Source organism: Malania oleifera, chromosome 11 (genome assembly GCF_029873635.1).
Source record: "Malania oleifera isolate guangnan ecotype guangnan chromosome 11, ASM2987363v1, whole genome shotgun sequence".
Lineage (NCBI taxonomy): Eukaryota > Viridiplantae > Streptophyta > Magnoliopsida > Santalales > Ximeniaceae > Malania > Malania oleifera.
The window spans coordinates 80483155-80502153 of NC_080427.1; the positions used below are offsets into that span (position 1 = coordinate 80483155).

The 18999-nt window shown below is 41.4% G+C and overlaps 1 protein-coding gene across 1 annotated transcript; it reads right to left on the bottom strand.

Annotated features, from left to right (window-relative positions):
• Positions 1 to 3879: 3879 nt before the first annotated feature.
• Positions 3880 to 6771, bottom strand: LOC131168652 (transcription factor IIIB 60 kDa subunit-like). Its single transcript, XM_058128254.1, has one exon. It carries the CDS (start codon positions 5948 to 5950, stop codon positions 4004 to 4006), a length of 1947 nt encoding a protein of 648 aa, XP_057984237.1. The 5' UTR covers positions 5951 to 6771; the 3' UTR covers positions 3880 to 4003.
• Between the last annotated feature and the right edge of the window lie 12228 nt (positions 6772 to 18999).

The following is an 18999-nucleotide window of genomic DNA, read 5'->3' on the forward strand; positions in this document are numbered from 1 at the left end:
GGACTTAAAAAGAAGAGGAGGAAGAGAATAACAGAGAAGAAAAGGAATATTGGATGTTGGCAGCAGAGAGAACAGAAAAGAGCAGAATTGAACAGAACAGAGAGAGAGGGGAAGAAGATGGAAGGAGGAAGAAGAAAGATGAAGGACAAGAGAGGAAGGCAGCACAACAATGAGAGAGGAAACTGAAATTGCATTCTCATTCAAATGATAACTCCTCAAATGACTTATAACACCAGTATTTACACCCACTACTAACTAAAAGACATTTTTACATAAGAATCCCATTACCCCAATAAAACAGGAAATTACACAATAACAAAAGAAAAAATTCTAATACAAACAGAATTTCCATAAGTTACGCCTAACATAAGTGTGCCAAATGGGTTACCTAAAAGATGTAGGCAGACCTCCATCAAGAGGTTTTGTCAAGGAACATTCCCAAATGGACCCTTAACCCCATATCCAAGAAAGGCCATTTCATCATAATATCCATATTTGAAGAATCCATGCAATCCTTGCAAGTAATGTCATACACATAAAATAGATTGCTTTGAAATATAATCAACAGAAGCTTGAAGAGAGAGAGAGAGAGAGAGAGAGTACTTCCTTCAACAGAGCCCCCAAACCAAAGCTACAGAAGAAGCATCCTCATTTAAAGCAACACAATAACAAATGCAAACCCTTGTACAGTCCTTGTACAGTTGAACTATTCTTCAGCACCCAGCTATCCTAAACAAAGAAAGTGAATGCAGCACAAAAAGTATGCTAGAATATATCTGACTAAATACATTACCCCAGGTGCTTTTCCAAAAGAAATCCATACAACAACAACAACAACAAAAAAACCAAGCCTTAATCGCACTAGGTGAGGTCGGCTATATGAATCATTTTCCGCCAATTTATGCAATCATTGACCATTTCTTTTGATAGATTCAAAGATATTAAATCCTTACTCACTATCTCCTTCCAAGTTATTTTAAGTCTACCCCTACCCCTTCTACTGCTCCCCACAGTAATTAAGTCACTCTTCCTCACAGGTGCACTATGTGGCCTACGTTGCAAGTGTTCATACCATCTGAGTTGTCACTCCCTTATCTTATCTTCTACAAGAGCTACACCTAACTTACCATGAATACCTTCCAAACAAAATCCATCCAAAATTAAAATAAGTAACAAAATCATAGAATCAAATGTTAATGAGGAATTCAAGAAACTCACATAAACAAATAACCTATAGAGTTTCTAAAACGAAAAAAAGCATCAAAGACCTCCAACCATAGCAGCACAAAGATTTCAAACTTTGGTTCTAGGTTTAGCTTCATGGCTTTGGAAGTTAAATGTATCATTGGTCATGGAATTTTAATAGATTCAAGCAAAAAAGGGGAGGAGGGGGGATGCTGGATATAGTTTGGTCACTGCTAACTAGAACTGTTTTTTGCTTCCAATAAATAGAACTAACCTGTGCCTCAACTAAGCACAACTATGTCATCCCTCTCCAAGCCTTGAGTAAGTTTGGAGCCTTGGAGAACATAGTCGTGTAAATGTTCGTCAAACAAGCATGTAAGTACACACACACACACACATACACACACACACACAGATCCTGCATATATGAATGAACACATAACTAAGCAAACCTCATCGAAAGCAAGGAGGCGAACCACATCAGGCCCAATTTTGCTATCAATTATTGTGGATTAACCACGTGCACAAATGAATATATGAATTAATTTTCTTTAAATTGCATGGAAATTGAAAACTAGTTATTGATAATCATATTATGCAACTTATATACAAGCTCTGAAATAAGAAACAACCAGGGAAAAAAAAAAGAGCTAAATGAAAAACAAATAAAAATATATAAACCCAAATGTAAACAAGGACAAAAGCATGCACAGATGAATGAGTATTTTGGAATGTATTGATAATCATAATATGCACTTAGATACAAGCTCTGAAATAAGAAACAACCTGGGAAAAAAAAAGAGCTAAATGAAAAACAAATAAAAATATATAAACCCAAATGTAAACAAGGACAAAAGCATGCACAGATGAATGAGTATTTTGGAATGTTGCTATACGTGAGTGAATTAGATAATCCCACCATGCTGAACCACCAGTTGAAAAGTATAAAAATAAAAGCCAATTGTAAATAAATTCCATTCATGGAAGCTACATAAATCTTCACTAAATTCATTTTACTTAGGCATATCCATTTTCATCAGCTTTGCAAATCAAACACAAAGAATGCCTCAAGGGTTTCTGAGATGAAAAATAACGAAGGGTACTGGCCAAAAACAGAACCATCATTCAGACTGCAATGCTTCTTAAAAAACTCAAAGCATATACTTGATGAAGAGGAAGAGGTCAACACCATTAACAAAGAGTGATGACAAAAAGGGGGATATACGAGGACATCTGCAGACAGTGTGTGTGTGTGTGTATATATATAGAGAGAGAGAGAGAGGGCTTAAGACAACTAAAAGCTAGAACTAACACTGAAATGGTGAACGTTTGAATATATACGCACACACACACACACACACACACACACACACACATATATATAGAGAGAGAGAGGGGGGGCTCAAGACATAACTAAAAGCTACAAGCCTAGAACTAACACTGAAATGGTGAACATTTGAATACACACACACACACACAGAGTATATATATATATATATATATATAGAGAGAGAGAGAGAGAGAGGGCTTAAGACAAAGCTTGAACTGACATTGAAATGGTGAATGCTTGAAATGTCAAACAATCTCATTTTTGTTTATATAGAAGAAGATAATATTATTAAAACCGAGAATCAAAGTACATGATTTAGACAACAAGGAGTCCTCCCCAGACACTAGGAAAGCAGAAAAGGGGTAATACAGCAAAGAAAAAACTAAAGAACAGACGAAACAATATAAGTATCCATTACAAAGGTGCTGCCCTCCAATTTCTTATGAGGTTGGACATCCAAAGGCCCCAAACAAATCCAAGAGTGCACCCACAAGGAGGCTAGGAAAGTCTCTCTGTCCCATAAAAGCCGTCAGCAGGTTGATTGACCTTTAAAAATCCTAGCATTCCTATCAATCCACAAGGTCTTTTCAGCCTATAAAGGTGTCTGTTTCAGCAGGGCAGTGTGTTTTGGCAAAAGCTCCAGCCCACACTGAACCAAGCACCCCATAAAGGTAGCCAGTCTACATGGTGCACTAAAATTTTTTTCTTTGGACAAGCTAAGACTCTGCAAAGAGAATATTAAAGGACTTGATAAATCCCCAGAAATACTCCTGCCTCAACAACCACCACCCCCCCCGCCCCGCGCGCGCGCGCGCGGGGGGTGTTGGGGGGGGCACGCGCGCAGGATGGGGGAAGCAGAACAGAAGCCTAGCATTGTTGTCAGTCAGTCTACATGGTGCACGAAAAATTTTTCTCTAAGACTCTGCAAAGAGAATATTAAAGGACTTGATCAATCCCCAGAAATACTCCTGCCTCAACAACCACCCCCCCCCCCCCCCCCCCCGGGGCGCAGGAGAGGGGACAGCAGTTCATCAACTCTCATGAACTTACACATGATGCTTGAGAATGGAAGCCTAGCATTGTTGTCAGTCGCTGGAAATTTGCCAAGTAAAAACACAGACAGTACTTTTCTAGTGGAGTATTTGTTCCGCAGATTTGAGGATGGGAGTCCACAGGAAGTTGGTTGATGTTTGGTTCTGTTGCTTTCAGAACATAAGGAAGATACCAGCAATTGAGCATTTTCTCTGCTGGCAAACAAAACTCTGGATTTAAGGTTCTCTATGGAGGGTTTCTAAAAGAATGATCGGATCGACTCCCAACACTGCATTCTCATCATCAATAACGAGCACGTAGCACATCTCACAAAAACGAAAACAGGGCATTCATGCTATTACTTGAGAAATAGTTTAAATATTTCCTTACTTTTAATCTTTCACTTTTATTCTTTGTGAGAAAATAATACTAAAAATAATTGCTCTTAGGAATTGATCAGTACTCATCGTTGTCAATATCATAGCCAACATGTTCTTCATACAAATCACCTGCATATGCTCTTCCAGTATACCCATCATCTTCATATTCATCTGCAAATGCTCTTCCAGTATACCCATCATCTTCATATTCATCTGCAAGCCCTGAGTCACCATCTCTGTAAATGTCCTCCGAATTTTCTCTTTTTCTGGAGTTTTTATTGCCATCTTCATCAAGAGGTGTTTCAGTTCGTGTTTTCTTAGGGTTCTCTGGAGTCACAGGTTCATCAAAAAGTTTCTCCAATACATCATAGTTAATTTTTGAGCTGAGTCTCTTCTTAGCAAGCATTTGACGGGTGGCTTCTGCTGCAGTTTGAGCAGGAGTTGCATTTCTAGCTTCTGCAGCTCGTTTTTGTTGCTTCTCCTTTCTTGATTTTGCTACAGCTGCGGCAGCAGCAGCAGCAAGCTCTCTTGCAGCTTGCAATTCCTCTGGACGATCACGAAAATTGGCCTCAAAAGCTTCCTTAGCAGCTGCTGCGGCTGCTTCCTTCGCTGCTTGTTCCTCAAGATACTCCTTGTTCATTTCTTCCCAAATAATTTTCTTCAAACGTTTCTCCTCCTCATTATGAAGATAGCCATCAAGCTCAACATCATCAATATCAGAAAGGCTTTCTGATTCATCCCAAGCTTTATTAGTAGTTCCATCGGCTTCGTGAAATTCACCACGAACACCCTCACTAGTTGCACTATCAGTAGTAACACCAATATTTTTAGGCTCTGCAAAAGGTAGTTTCTCACTTTCCCTCACATTTGGGACATCAAACTCTTTCTCCAATGATTTATTGAATTGCTCATTCTTGTTTTGCTTTTGGGAAGGCATAAGTACATAGCCTGAATCAGTAGCATTTTCATATGCAGCAGCTTTCTCCATTCTCTCCCTCTCAGCCCGCTGGAAAGCTGGAGGTTCTGATCCTCCATCAAGTCCACCCGAAAGTTTGATGAAATCATCATAACAGCTTTCACAGAGCCCATGGGCAAATGAAGGTTTTCCACTACCCTTGTGTTCACAAAGCATTTCAGATATCCCAGATCCTTTGGAACCAATACTTGCTTGTTTGGCAGATAATAATTCAAGCTCCTCTGCCTTTGTGTTGAACTCCTCAATTGTTAAGCCCCCTGACTCTGTATTTTCAAATTCAATCAATCGCTTCGTCAATGTTGCTTCACAAACATGTACAATTTTAATAATATCTAACTTAGAACAGTTAAGACCATGTGAAAGAGCGGATATGTATAACGCTGCACCACATAACCCACTGGGTTTTCTCCCTGTCTGCATCCAATCCCGCTTCATGCTGGCTATGATGCGCAGTGCAGTTTTGGAAACCTCCATATTTGTTCCACCTGGCAAACCTCCTGTAAATCTATGAATGAAAAGGCTAGGATCAACAGGTTTCTGAACAATAGGGTGCTCTTCAAGACTTAACAGTTTGCAAAGCTGCAGAAATACGGCACCTAGCACATAAACATTTACTTTCAAGTACTCTGAAAAATCAATAAGAAGGTATGGCTTTTTATTTTCCCGACATGCAATGTAAAGGCAAGCAGCCTCAACTTGTTCTACTCTACGCCCCTTTGTGAAATTCCTCTCAATCGCTATCGTATAGAAGGCCATAGCTTGGTTAAGAATAGAATCACCCCCTCCCATGCCCAAGACAGTTATCATACAATCCATATCCATACGAGCTCTGTTCATTACCCTTTCCCTAGAAGCCGAGAAGGAGCTTCGAACAGTCCTTACAAAATTTCCCGATAATTGGCTCTGCCCAGCGGCATTTTTAACGAAGGTGGGTTCATTGGAGAAATTATCATACTCAACCACCTTCCCGCAGGTGCCACAGCATAAGAAGCTGTCTTCTAGGCGCACCGCAGGGCAATTTTTCGCACAAAACTTACACCACACCATTCTCGCAGAATTTATAAACAAATATGTTTAATTTACCCGAGTTTGCTTCTTGAGAAGCAAATGTCTTTCTTCTTCACTTCTCCCTCTTCCTGGACGCAAGACCGCACCTCGAAATAGGGTTTTTTGGTCCACAAGATGCAAGGTTCGAAGTTGAACACCGGCTGCCGGAAAGCTTTTTCCACTTCCCCTTCTTCGTAGAAATCAGTACGTTATCTCCCTCTATTGGAGTCGTAGAATGCGTGGGAAGTCTGGGAAGGGATGTCCAGCGACTGTTCAGCTTGCTCCCTTCCTGAGTATCAGCCCCAGTTATTGATGCGGCCGACAAGTGCTCTGCGGCAAACGAGTCGACGGCGGCGGCGGTGTCGTTGCGGCCGACGGTGGAAAAGAGCTCTTGGCCTCTGAGGAAGCCTAACCAGACGACACGGCGGTTAGGTCACGAAGGTTGACAGCGGCGGCGGTGTCGTTGCGGCCGACGGTGGAGAAGAGCTCTTGGTCGCTGAGGAAGAGGCCGCCGCCAACCTGGAGATTGGCGTTGTAGTTGGTGTCGAAGGCGTCGGGCGTGGTGGAATCCAGATATCGCCAGGACGCTCCCGTTTCCACCGTTCGGGCACAGCTGCTGAAGCGTCTGCAGGCAAGCCTGAGAGAAATTATGGACAAGAAGAAACCCTAGAGGGAGCTTCGCATCGCGCACGCCGTCAGTCCGCAAATCCGCAGCCGACGCACCATCTATTCCGGCGAAGAGGTGTGTCACTAAAATTTGATCTCAACTGATATATTTGGAAGTGGTGAATTTCTTTGGAAAATTAAGGATTGTTGGGGGAGTTTTTTCCAATTTATCTTTTAAAAAATATATATATATATTAAATAATATATTTTTTAGGAAAATAATTGTCGGAATGACTCTAATAATCTTGTTAGATCAAGTAACAAGATTTGTCACATGTCATGCCCAAGATTAGACAAATATCGCTACATCAAGCGAGATTTGCCTTGACACACGTGTAGATCAGATTGAGCTATCATTTTAATTTCGCTACTTGGTGTAATCAAATTAGTTTAAATCTCACTACTTGGTACAGTAATATTAGTTTAAATCTCGCTACACCATTCGCTACACCATGCCGCAAGATTTACTATATAAGAGCTCGAACCTTGATAAATGGGTTAAATATTTAAAGGGAGAGACATTTTGGTAAAAGAGCAGATTTCGTCGACGAAATCTGAATTCGTCGAAGAAACTTTTGTTCTTCTCGTCCACAAAATTCAGAGACTCGTCAACAAGGAGAAGCCGAGGAGTCTCGGAAAAACCGGCGATCTCAGATTCGTCCACAAGGCCACCTATTCGTCAACGAAGTTAATGAAAGATTTGTCGACAAAGGCACCATTTCGTCGATGAAATTGCCCGGGGTCAAAGGCCTATAAATAGAAATTTTTTTACTTCCTCACTAAGAAAACTTAGATTTTATCTCTCTCTCTCTTTTTCTCTCTAAACCTCTCCCTACTCTCTCTCTCTCTTTAGATTTCTTCACTGATCGTTGATGGAATCGGAAATCTAAAGTTACCACAAGGATCGTGGAAGGATTCTCTACAATTTCTACGGATCGGAATCTCGTTTCGGAGATTTTCGGGTTTTGGCGTAAAATCGAGGTAAGACTCGGTTTTCAATTCTGATCCGGTAGTTTTGTAGGTAATAGTCTTATGAGTATATTTTGTACTGTGACTTGTAGGTTTTGGAACTCAGATCGCTGTTTAGGGGCCTTGGAGTTCGGGATTAGCTATTTAGGGAAAAGGTAAAGGGAAATTGTGTTGTTTGGGTTATTTTTGAAATCGGACTCGGTGAAACTGTGGTTAACGGTCCTGTGTGTGTTTTGGCTACTCATTTGGGGGATCTAACGGGGAAAACTATGAGTTTTTTATTATTACAGTTTTGGGAAAAGGGGGCGACGGGCTGCATCTCGGGTTTTGTTGAAAATTGTGGGTATATGTTGATTTATACTATGATATTGGGATGGTCGTGCCTTGACTTTGTTTAAATTGTATTTGTTTGGAAAACCATGATTTTAGATTACCAAATGGATGTGGTTTGTTTGGTTATATGAGCATGCATATGTTGTATCTTTGTGAAATAGGAACGGGGTTCCGAATTGTTCCAAGTTTGAAAATCCGGCTTTTGCCGAAGAGTGCGCACTACCACTAGATCGGCCGGCTTTCGAGCCGAAGGGTGTGTGAACACCAGATCTGCACTAGATCAACGTTGATGCTATGCCAGGTTACTGGGGGCACCGGCATTTGCCGAAGGGTGTGAAATACCACCAGACATTCCGGTTTCGAGCCGAAGGGTGTGAAATACTACCAGATCACCGGTTTTTACCGAAGGGTGTGAAATACCACCAGACAGTTCAACTTCAAGCCAAAGGGTGTGAAATACCACCAGATCACCGGTTTTTACCGAAGGGTGTGAAATACCACCAGATCACCAATTTTTACCGAAGGGTGTGAAATACCACCAGACAGTCTGGCTTTGAGTCGAAGGGTGTGACAACACCAAATTGTATTGCTTGGTTTGTGAAAATACTAGAACTGTTTTGATTGTTTTGACTATTGATTTATGCATGTTAGTGTATCATGATAGCACTCAAATGCCACACACCGATATAACCTGTGTTCTTCCTTACTGAGAGGTGTCTCACCCCTGCTGTACATACATTTTTACAGGTCCTTCGGGTAACCGGAACTAGCATCCTGGTGTAGGGAGCGTAGTGGCCGATGTACCGTGTTTAGTGCTAGGTAAGTGCTAGGATTGTAATTTTGGTGGGTTGCCATTTTGGGATGTGTTGGGCACCCGTTTGTACGTTTTGATAGAGTGTTGTGTCAGCTCTTGTATAGACTCTAGTATGGTACTGCATATGTATGTTTGGTTTTTCCGTTGCGTATATGATTGTGTTTGGATGTGTACAGGGTACTTGGGAACCCCACGGGGTCGGACCCTCATCCTTTGTACTGTATCTATGGTGATTTGTATGATATAGGGACATGTTAGGTTATATTTTCACCCTTGGGTCCCATTTCGGGGTTCGGGGCGTGACAGCTTGGTATCAGAGCTAACCAGGTTACTAGATCTTGTAGACTTGGTTAGGCTTAGTTATGAGTACATACCAAAGTATAGGATGTGGATATAGGTAGAGTTAGTTGAGGGTTGTTTGGTTGCTAGACTGGGATTTGTAGAATGGTATTCCGTGTTTTTCCTGGGATGACGATTCCAGTAAAAGCAGGGCAGATCATTGATGACTTTCGTGTTAGTGTGATAGGACTGACCTAGACTTGTTAGGGACTAGTTAACACGATTAGTGTAGATCATTGTGTTAACTGTATGTGTTGTAGGGACACTGATAGATTCCTATTGTGTTGCAGAATGGAGCCCAAGGATAATGACCTGGGAAGTGGCTCCGAGGAGACTGTGAGAAATGAGTCTCCTTCTATGCCTCGAGATTTGACGAGGCAGGTATTACGGGAGATTGGACGGAGTGTGAGGAGACGTGAGCGTTCTCCTGCTGCTGCGGGGTGCACCATTGAGAGGTTCACATACATGCATCCTCCAACGTTCTCTGGAGGAGCTGACCCGACGACAGCGGAGGATTGGGTGGAGAAGACTAAGAGGATCTTGGAGGTCCTGCACTGCACGGATAGGCAGCGAGTCCTTTGTGCCACCTTCCAGCTGTCTGGGGAGGCGGGTCGATGGTGGACTGCAGTGAATCTACTGGAAAAGCAGAGAGGTGGTCCTGAGGAAGTGACATGGAGCCGTTTCAAGGAGGTATTCTTCGATAGATACTTTCTGGCTTCAGTACGTGATGCGAAGGCAGATGAGTTTTCTGCTCTGACGCAGGGGAATTTGACGGTGCCGGGGTATGTGGCTCAATACATAGAGTTGTCCCGCTTTGCACCATGTATGATCTCGAGCGAGTGTGAGAAGACTCGGAGGTTCGAGAAGGGTTTGAGGAAGGATATCCACAGACTAGTGGGTATGCTTCAGATCCACGAGTTCTCGGTGTTGGTGGATAAAGCCACGGCGATTGAGACTGGTATCCGAGAGGACGAGGCAGATCAGGAATAGAAGAAAAGGACAGTACCTTTTGGTTCTCAGACAGGATCTCGTTAGGGATCATGGAAGAAGAGGAGCAAAGGCTCGGGCTACCGCTAGAATATCGAGCACCAGGATTCTCAGGGGAGCCAGACTTGTGGACGTTGTGTCAAATGCCACAAATGGCACGAGGGTGAGTGCCAGTCATTTGGGGGTAACTGCTATAACTGTGGCCAGCCAGGTCACATGTTTCGTGATTGTCATGCATCGAGGTGAGATGTGCCTGCAATCAGTGGGAACCGAGGGAGCAACCAGATACCTTGGGGAACCGTTCAGGCAAATACAGCTCTGGCTAGAGTATACTCTCTTACTCTAGCGGATGCTGAGCAGGTAGGGAACGTGGTGACAGGTACTTTATTATTGCTTTTGAATAAAGCTTCTGTTTTGTTTGATTCGGGTGCAACCCATTCCTTTGGATCTGTGAATTTTGTGGGACGATGTGGGGTTGAGACCCAAGACATGAATGAGATGTTATCTGTTACTACACCATCTGTGAGTGTATCTTTCTATAGGAAGATGTTGATAGACTGCCCAGTGGAAATTCAGGGAAAGCTACTACAGGTAAATCTTGTAGTACACGACATGTTGGGGTTTGATATTATTCTAAGGATGGATTGGTTGTTCTCCAGTTATACGGTGATCGACTGTCGTAGGAAGGTGGTAGTTTTCAGACCTCCTGGGGAGCAGGAGTATAAATTCGTGGGATCGTGTGTGCGTTCAGCGCCACAGATTCTGTCGGCACTACAGGCAAGGAGGCTACTCTTAGATGGATGTCAGGGGTACTTAGCTTGTATGAAGGAACCGCCACGAGATGAGTTGAGACTTGAAGACATTCGGGTGGTCAGCGAGTTCCTAGATGTGTTTCTAGGTGATTTACCCAGTTTACCTCCAGATCGTGAGGTGGAGTTTGCGATAGAGTTGCTTCCTGGTAAGGCACTGATCTCTAAAGCTCCATACCGGATGGCTCCAACAGAACTTCAGGAGTTGAAGGAGCAGTTGCAGGAATTACTGGATAGGGGATTCATTCGACCTAGTGTTTCGCCTTGGGGAGCTCCAATATTGTTTGTGAAAAAGAAGGATGGGTCGATGCGAATGTGCATTGATTACCGTGAGATTAATAAGGTGACTGTGAAAAATCGCTATCCTTTACCGCGTATAGATGATCTCTTTGACCAGTTGCAAGGGACGCGGGTCTTTTTGAAGATCAACTTGCGGTAAGGATATCATCACGTGAGAGTTAGAGTAAAGGATGTAGCAAAGACTACTTTCCGAACCAGATATGGCCACTATGAATTTTTGGTCATGCCTTTTGGGTTGACGAATGCTCCGGTGGTGTTCATATATCTGATGAATCGAGTTTTCCATGAGTACCTGGATCGGTTCATGGTGGTGTTCATTGATGACATTTTGGTATACTTGAGGAGTACAGAAGAGCACGTGGAACATTTGAGGTTAGTGCTACAGATTCTGCGGGAGAAGAAGTTGTATGCTAAGTTGAAAAAGTGTGAATTCTGGTTGAGTCAGATTGCATTCTTAGGCCATGTGGTTACTGGGAATGGTATATCAGTTGATCCTAGCAAGATTGAAGTTGTGGTCGACTGGGTAAGGCTGAAGAATGTACAGGAGGTTCGGAGTTTTCTAGGACTGGTGGGTCACTATCGTCGGTTCGTAAAGGGTTTCTCTAAACTTTCTGGACCTCTGACACGATTAACCAGGAAGGGAGTACAGTTTGAGTGGACCAGTGATTGCGAGCATTGCTTTCAAGAGTTGAAGCACCGGCTGGTTATTGCTCCAGTGTTGACCATTCCTTCGGGGGATGGTGGATTTGTGATTTATAGCGACGCGTCTCTAAAGGGTTTGGGATGTGTGCTTATGCAGCAGGGTAAGGTAGTAACGTATGCTTCTCGACAATTGAAAGAGTACGAGAAGAATTACCCCACACATGATTTGGAATTGCCTACTGTGGTGTATGCACTGAAGATCTGGTGACACTATCTGTACGGGGTGTAGTGTGAGATCTTCACTGATCATAAGAGCCTTAGATATTTTTTCACATAGAAGGAGTTGAACATGAGGCATAGGTGGTGGCTAGAGTTGATTAAGGACTACGATTGCACGATCAGTTACCACCCAGGGAAGGCTAATGTGGTGGCTGATGCGTTGAGTCGGAAGTCAGGGCCTACGGTTGAATCTGCGGTTGTAACTCAGTGTCACATTAGACGGGATTTGAAAAGCTCAGGTATAGAGTTGGTGGTTGGTGATCATCAGGCTTATCTTGCTAGTTTGGTGGTCCAACCGACCTTATTTAAGTGTATAAAAGCCGCGCAGGCTAGTGATGCATAGCTGTTAGAGGTTATGGAAAAGGTACAACAGGGACTGGCTATAGAGTCTAACATCTTTGAGGGAGGTATGCTGAGGTTTGGAATAAGGTTGTGTGTTCCGAACGATGATGAGATTAGAAGGACGATTCTAGAGGAGACGCATCGTTCTATGTATACGGTACATCCTGATAGTACGAAGATGTATCGAGACTTGCGCGAGACCTTTTGGTGGTCTGGTATGAAGGGGCAGATTGCTCAGTTTGTGGGGCAGTGTCTGACGTGTCAGCAGGTGAAAGCTGAACATCAGAGGCCGGCGGGGCCGTTGGAGCCTTTGCCTATTCCGATATGGAAATGGGAGCATATTTCCATGGATTTTGTGACCGGTTTGCCACCAACGCTTCACGGGCAGAATTCTATTTGGGTGATCGTAGATAGATTGACGAAATCTGCTCATTTCATACCGATGAAGGTTAAGTATCCTTTGAGTAGGCTAGTAGATTTGTATGTGCATGAGATTGTAAGAATGGACAGAGTACCAGTGTCCATTGTGTCAGATCGAGATCCGAGGTTTACTTCTCGATTCTGGACGAGTTTGCAGGAGGCATTGGGGACGAAGCTTACTTTCAGTACAGCGTTCCACCCCTAGACTGATGGACAGTCAGAGAGGACGATACAGATATTGGAAGATATGTTACGAGCTTATGTGTTAGACTTTGGTGATAGCTGGATACAGTTTATGCCACTTGTAGAGTTCGCTTATAACAACAGCTTCCAATCTAGTATCGAGATGACACTATTCGAGGCTTTGTATAGTTGGAGGTGTCAATCTCTTTTGTGTTGGGATGAGGTTGGTGAACGTCAGGTGTTAGGACCTGAACTAGTGCAGCAGGTGTCTGAGAAGGTGGGTTTGATCCGGGAGAGGATTAGATCAGCTTAGAGTCAGCAGAAGAGTTACGCTGATGTTCACCGCCGTGAGTTAGAGTTCGAAGTGGGAGGTAAGGTTTTTCTGCGTATCGCTCCGATGAAAGGTGTGATGAGATTTGGTAGGAAGGGCAAGCTGAGCCCGAGATATATCAGACCATTTGAGGTACTTGAATGAGTGGGTTTGGTAGCCTACAGAGTTGCATTACCTCCAGAACTTTTGAGGGTTCATGATGTGTTTTGCGTATCCATGTTAAGAAAATACGTGTTGGATCCTTCACATGTTATCAGTTATGATGAGTTGGAAATTGGGGATACTTTAGCGTATGAGGAGATACCTGTTCAGGTTTTGAACCGTAAAGTTCAAAAGCTTCATACCAAAGAGATACCATTAGTGAAGGTATTGTGGCGAAACCACGAGGTTAAGGAAGCTTCTTGGGAACTGGAAATGAAAATACGCCGGAAGTATCCACAGTTGTGTTGAGCACTTGTACATGATCCTACTGTGGGTTGGGATAGGTGGTTAGTCATTGGGAGTATGTGTGTATTGTGAACTCCTGAGACTATTGTATATGTAACCACGGTATTCCTCCGCCATAAGTGAGGGTATGTATGTGTATGTGTATGATGGGACTACGCTGTAGTAGTCCCCAGTTTCTTGTTCATAGTTCATATATGAGTATTTCGGGTATGACTTTGTGAATGAGAGATGGCAAATTTCGAGAACGAAATTTTTGTAAGGAGGGGAGATTGTAAGAACCCGAACCGTGATAAATGGGTTAAATATTTATAGAGAGGGACATTTTGGTAAAAGAGCAGATTTCTTCAACGAAGCTAGAATTTGTCAACGAAACTTTTGTTCTTCTCGTCGATGAAATTCAGAGACTCGTCGACGAGGAGAAGCCGAGGAGTCTCTTAAAAACCAGCGATCTCAGATTCGTCGACGAGGCCACCTATTCATCGACGAAGTTAATGAAAGATTCATTGACAAAGGCACCATTTCGTTAATGAAATTGCCTGGGGTCAAAGGCCTATAAATAGAAATTCCTTTACTTCCTCACTAAGAAAACTTAGATTTTATCTCTTTCTCTCTCTAAACCTCTCACTACTCTCTCTTTCTCTCTCTAAATTTCTCCGCCGGTCATTGATGGAATCGAAAATCTTAAGTTACCACGAGGATTGTGGAAGGATTCTTTACAATTTCTACGGATCAGAATCTCATTTCGGAGATTTTTGGATTTCGGCGTAAAATCGAGGTAAGGCTCGGTTTTAATTCTGATCTAGCAGTTTTGTAGGTAACAGTCTTATGAGTATATTTTGTATTGTGACTTGTAGGTTTTGGAACTTGGTTCACAGTTTAGGGGCCTTGGAGTTCAGGATTGGCTATTCGGGGAAAAGGTAAGGGGAAATTGTGTTGTTTTGGTTATTTTTGAAATCGAACTCGGTGAAACTGTGGTTCACGGTCCTGTGTGTGTTTTAGTTACTCATTTGGAGGGATCTAATGGGGAAAACTACGGGTTTTTCATGATTACAGTTTTGGGAAAAGGGGGCGACGGGCTGGGCTGCATCCTGGGTTTTGTTGAAAACCGTGGGTATATGTTGATTTATACTGTGATATTGGGATGGTCGTGCCTTGACTTTGTTTAAACTGTATTTGTTTGGAAAACCATGATTTTAGATTACCAAATAGGCGTGGTTTGTTTTTTTATATGAGCTTGCATATGTTGTATCTTTGTGAAATAGGAACGGGGTTCCGAATTGTTCCAGGTTTGAAAATCCGTCTTTTGTCGAAGAGTGCGCAATACCACTAGATCGGCCGGCTTTCAAGCCGAAGGGTGTGTGAACACCAGATCTGCACTAGTTCAACGCTGATGCTATGCCAAGTTATCGGGGGCATCGGCGTTTGCCGAAGGGTGTGAAATACCACTAGACAATCCGGCTTCGAGCCGAAGGATGTGAAATACCACCAGATCACCAGTTTTTACCAAAGGGTGTGAAATACCACCAGACAGTCCGGTTTCGAGCCGAAAAGTGTGAAATACCACCAGATCACTGATTTTTACCGAAGGGTGTGAAATACCACCAGACAGTCCAACTTTGAGCCGAAGGGTGTGAAATACCACCAGATCACCAGTTTTTATCGAAGGGTGTGAAATACCACCAGATAGTCTAACTTTGAACCGAAGGGTGTGACGACACCAGATTGTATTGCTTGGTTTGTGAAAATACTGGAACTATTTTGATTGTTTTGACTATTGATTTATGCATATTAGTGTATCATGATAATACTCAAATGTCACACACCGATATAACCTGTGTTCTTCCTTACTAAGAGGTGTCTCACCCCTACTGTACGTACATTTTTATAGGTTCTTCAGATAACTAGAACTAGCATCCTGGTGTAGGGACTGTAGTGGCTGGTGTACTGCGTTTAGCGCTAGGTAAGTGCTAGGACTGTAATTTTGGTGGGTTGCCATTTTGGGCACCTGTTTGTACGTTTTGATAGAGTATTGTGTATAGACTATGGTATGGTATTGCATATGTATGTATGGTTTTTCATTGCATGTATGATTGTGTTTGGATGTGTACAGGGTGCTTGGGAACCCCACGGGGTCGGACCCTTATCCTTTGTACTGTATTTGTGGTGATTTGTATGATACAGGGATAGGTTAGGTTACATTTTCACCCCTAGGTCCCATTTCGGGGTTCAGGGTGTGACATACTGTGCATATAGAAGATTGATGAATTTATGAATAAGGGAAAATTTGATAAATTGAGAATTAATTATAAATTTTAAAAGAAGATATTAATAAATTTTGTTATTTAGGGGAAGGTTGATGGATTTATCAATAAGGGAAAATTTGATAAAATTGAGAATTAATTATAAATTTTTAAAAAATATTAATAATTTTTGTTATTTAGGGGAATGTTGATGGATTTATTAATAAGGGAAAGTTTGAAAAAATCGAAAAAAAATTTAAATGAAAATATTAATAAATTTTGTTATTTAGGGGAAGGTTGATAAATTTATCAATAAAGAAAAGTTTGATAAAATCACAAATAAGAAAAAAGACACAAATTGAGGAATTGTGTCCACTGAGATACAACAAAATTAACAGATGAAGGGGAATTTTGAGGGTGAACTAAGATAGGAAAAGTAGGAAATTGGCAAAGCGCAAGAACTATCTCAGCCCCTCCTTGTTCCACTTCTACGGAAAACCTGTGAAACTTAATTTCTCCATCGATTAATTTTTCATACATCATCCAATTATTAAGATTATTAGTTAACAATTTCACTAATAATTATTATTAATTAATATTGAAATATTTTCTACTCAATAAATAATAGAAGATTTCCTTATTTAATTAAATATAATCTTACTATTAGTGTATAATTGTAATGTATGGTTATTATATTAATTTATGATAAAAATAATATTTTTAACTAAATTATAAATTGTAATTTGTTCTATATGAAAATTTAAATTAATAAATGATTCTTCCCTCCAATTATTTCATTAATCATTATTATAATAAATAAAAAAAAATGAGAACACAAAAAATTTCATATGCAAAGCAAATCTCGCTACTTGGTGTAGCGAGATTTAAATGACAGCTCAATCTGAACTAGACGCGTGTCAAGGCAAATCTTGCTAGACCAAGTTGCGAGATTTGCCTATGTTTATCTTAGACGTGACACGTAACAAATCTCGTTACTTGGTATAGCTAGATTTGTTTAAATCTCGCTGGACCAAATAGCAAGATTACGTTAGAGTCATTTTGGGAATTATTTTCCCAAAAAATGTATTATTTAATATATATATTTAAAAAATAATAACTCGAGAAGAAAACTCATTGTTTGTGCCTTTCCTAATCGAAACAGTGTTTTTGATTCATACTATAAATCCAATATTTTTAAATCACATACTTTATTGTGCATGTTTGGTTTTTGTCCTTACCCTTCATGGGCAGGCCTCCGATGACTCTTATCGCCGACAAGGATGAGGGGCTCTCAAGTCTAGGTCCTAGGTGAATGGATTGGATGTTGTACGGGATGGAAAGATAATTGAGAAGGAAAACGGTACTTTGAGTGGTAGATGTTCTTTTGCACAAGCACTTCAAGGACCTGTGCCTCAATCCAAATTTCGATTATCATTAAGAAAACTTGAGATTATCAATGGGAAATTTGACTTCGTCTTTTCGGACGTTGAGATGGATAGAGCAGCTGAGGAATTGAAGTTTGCACTTGTTCTGAAATTCTTATCGAAAAGGCCTTCAATTGATGTGTTTTGGCTTCATATTGTCAAGATGTGGGGTTTCAGTGAGGTTCCGATGATTAGTTTTATGGATGAATACCACGTGTTTCTGCACCTGACTAATGAGAAAGATTATTTGCATGCATTGGCGAGGGAGGGACGGGTTGTGGCTGGTTGTCAGTTTCTCTTGTTCAACTGGACGGTTGATTTTGATGTCAAAAAAGAATTATCTATTGCTCCTTAATGGATCTTTCTACCGGGATTGTCGTTGCTCTTGTATAGGTTGGAATGTCTTTAAATTCTAACTATAAGGTTTGGAAAGTTTTTTGAAACGGATAATGCCACACTATATAGAACTCATGCTATGGAGCAAAAATTTGTGTGGAAGTGGATTTGCAGGAGGAGCTAGTTCGTGGCTTTCCATTGGTGGTAGGTAAAAAACATCATGTTTGGCAAGAAGTGGTGTATAAGAAGTGGGATTTTTATTACAAAAAGTGTTTCCATTAGTAAAAGCTTCTAGTAATGGAGTAAGGAAGTCCTAATAGGTTATTACCTGTTGTGTAAGACTTAAGTTATGAGGTCAAAAATGATGTTGTGGAACATGCGCATTATTGGCATGTCAAAGAAACACTTGAGGAATTTGGTTAGGTAATATTCAATATCTATGTTGTGATGGGGATCAACATGCCTTACCCCTTTCTTTTACCAATGTTGTGACACGTGGATGGCCTCTCGATGTCTACTCCTTTGCTGACATGATGACACGTGGACAACCTCTAGATGTCCACTTTAGTTCATAACTATTTTACAAGAACCCATGAATTGATGTATATTTTTTAGGAACCCATGAATTGATGTGCAAATTTCTCTATCAAAACCTTCCCATCTTCAAAATGTTTGAACATAAAAGTTCTGGGAAATTTTGTTAGATTTCTTTTGATACCAAGATCACTTTATTTGGAGCTTTATAGCAAAAGTTATGCCCTAACTACTAAAAGGTGTTTGTGGCTAAAATTATCCATCAACATTTCGCAAATTTTCCTGATAGTCTCGACTAGGGCATGACCAGGACACCATGAGGTGCAACCAGGTCACCTACACACTGAATAATTCCCGAGAACTTTGACTAGGAGTGTGACCAGAAGCCTTAGGGGTGCGACCTAGTCGAACATACCGTCATCTGAACACCAAAACAAGCGAGTTTGAGTCCTAGATGGCCCCACATAGATTAGGCTTCTTTTTTACTTTTAATTTAAAGTGTATTAAGTGTATGTGCTTGTTAGGGTTGAACCGTAGGACTAGGCCATCCTATCCCATCATACATCATGTTGGCCATCTCAGAATCGTTCATGCAAGAGGAATCTATGGTTCGTTTTGCACAATTTTTAGATTTTCCTAACTATTGTTCAATGA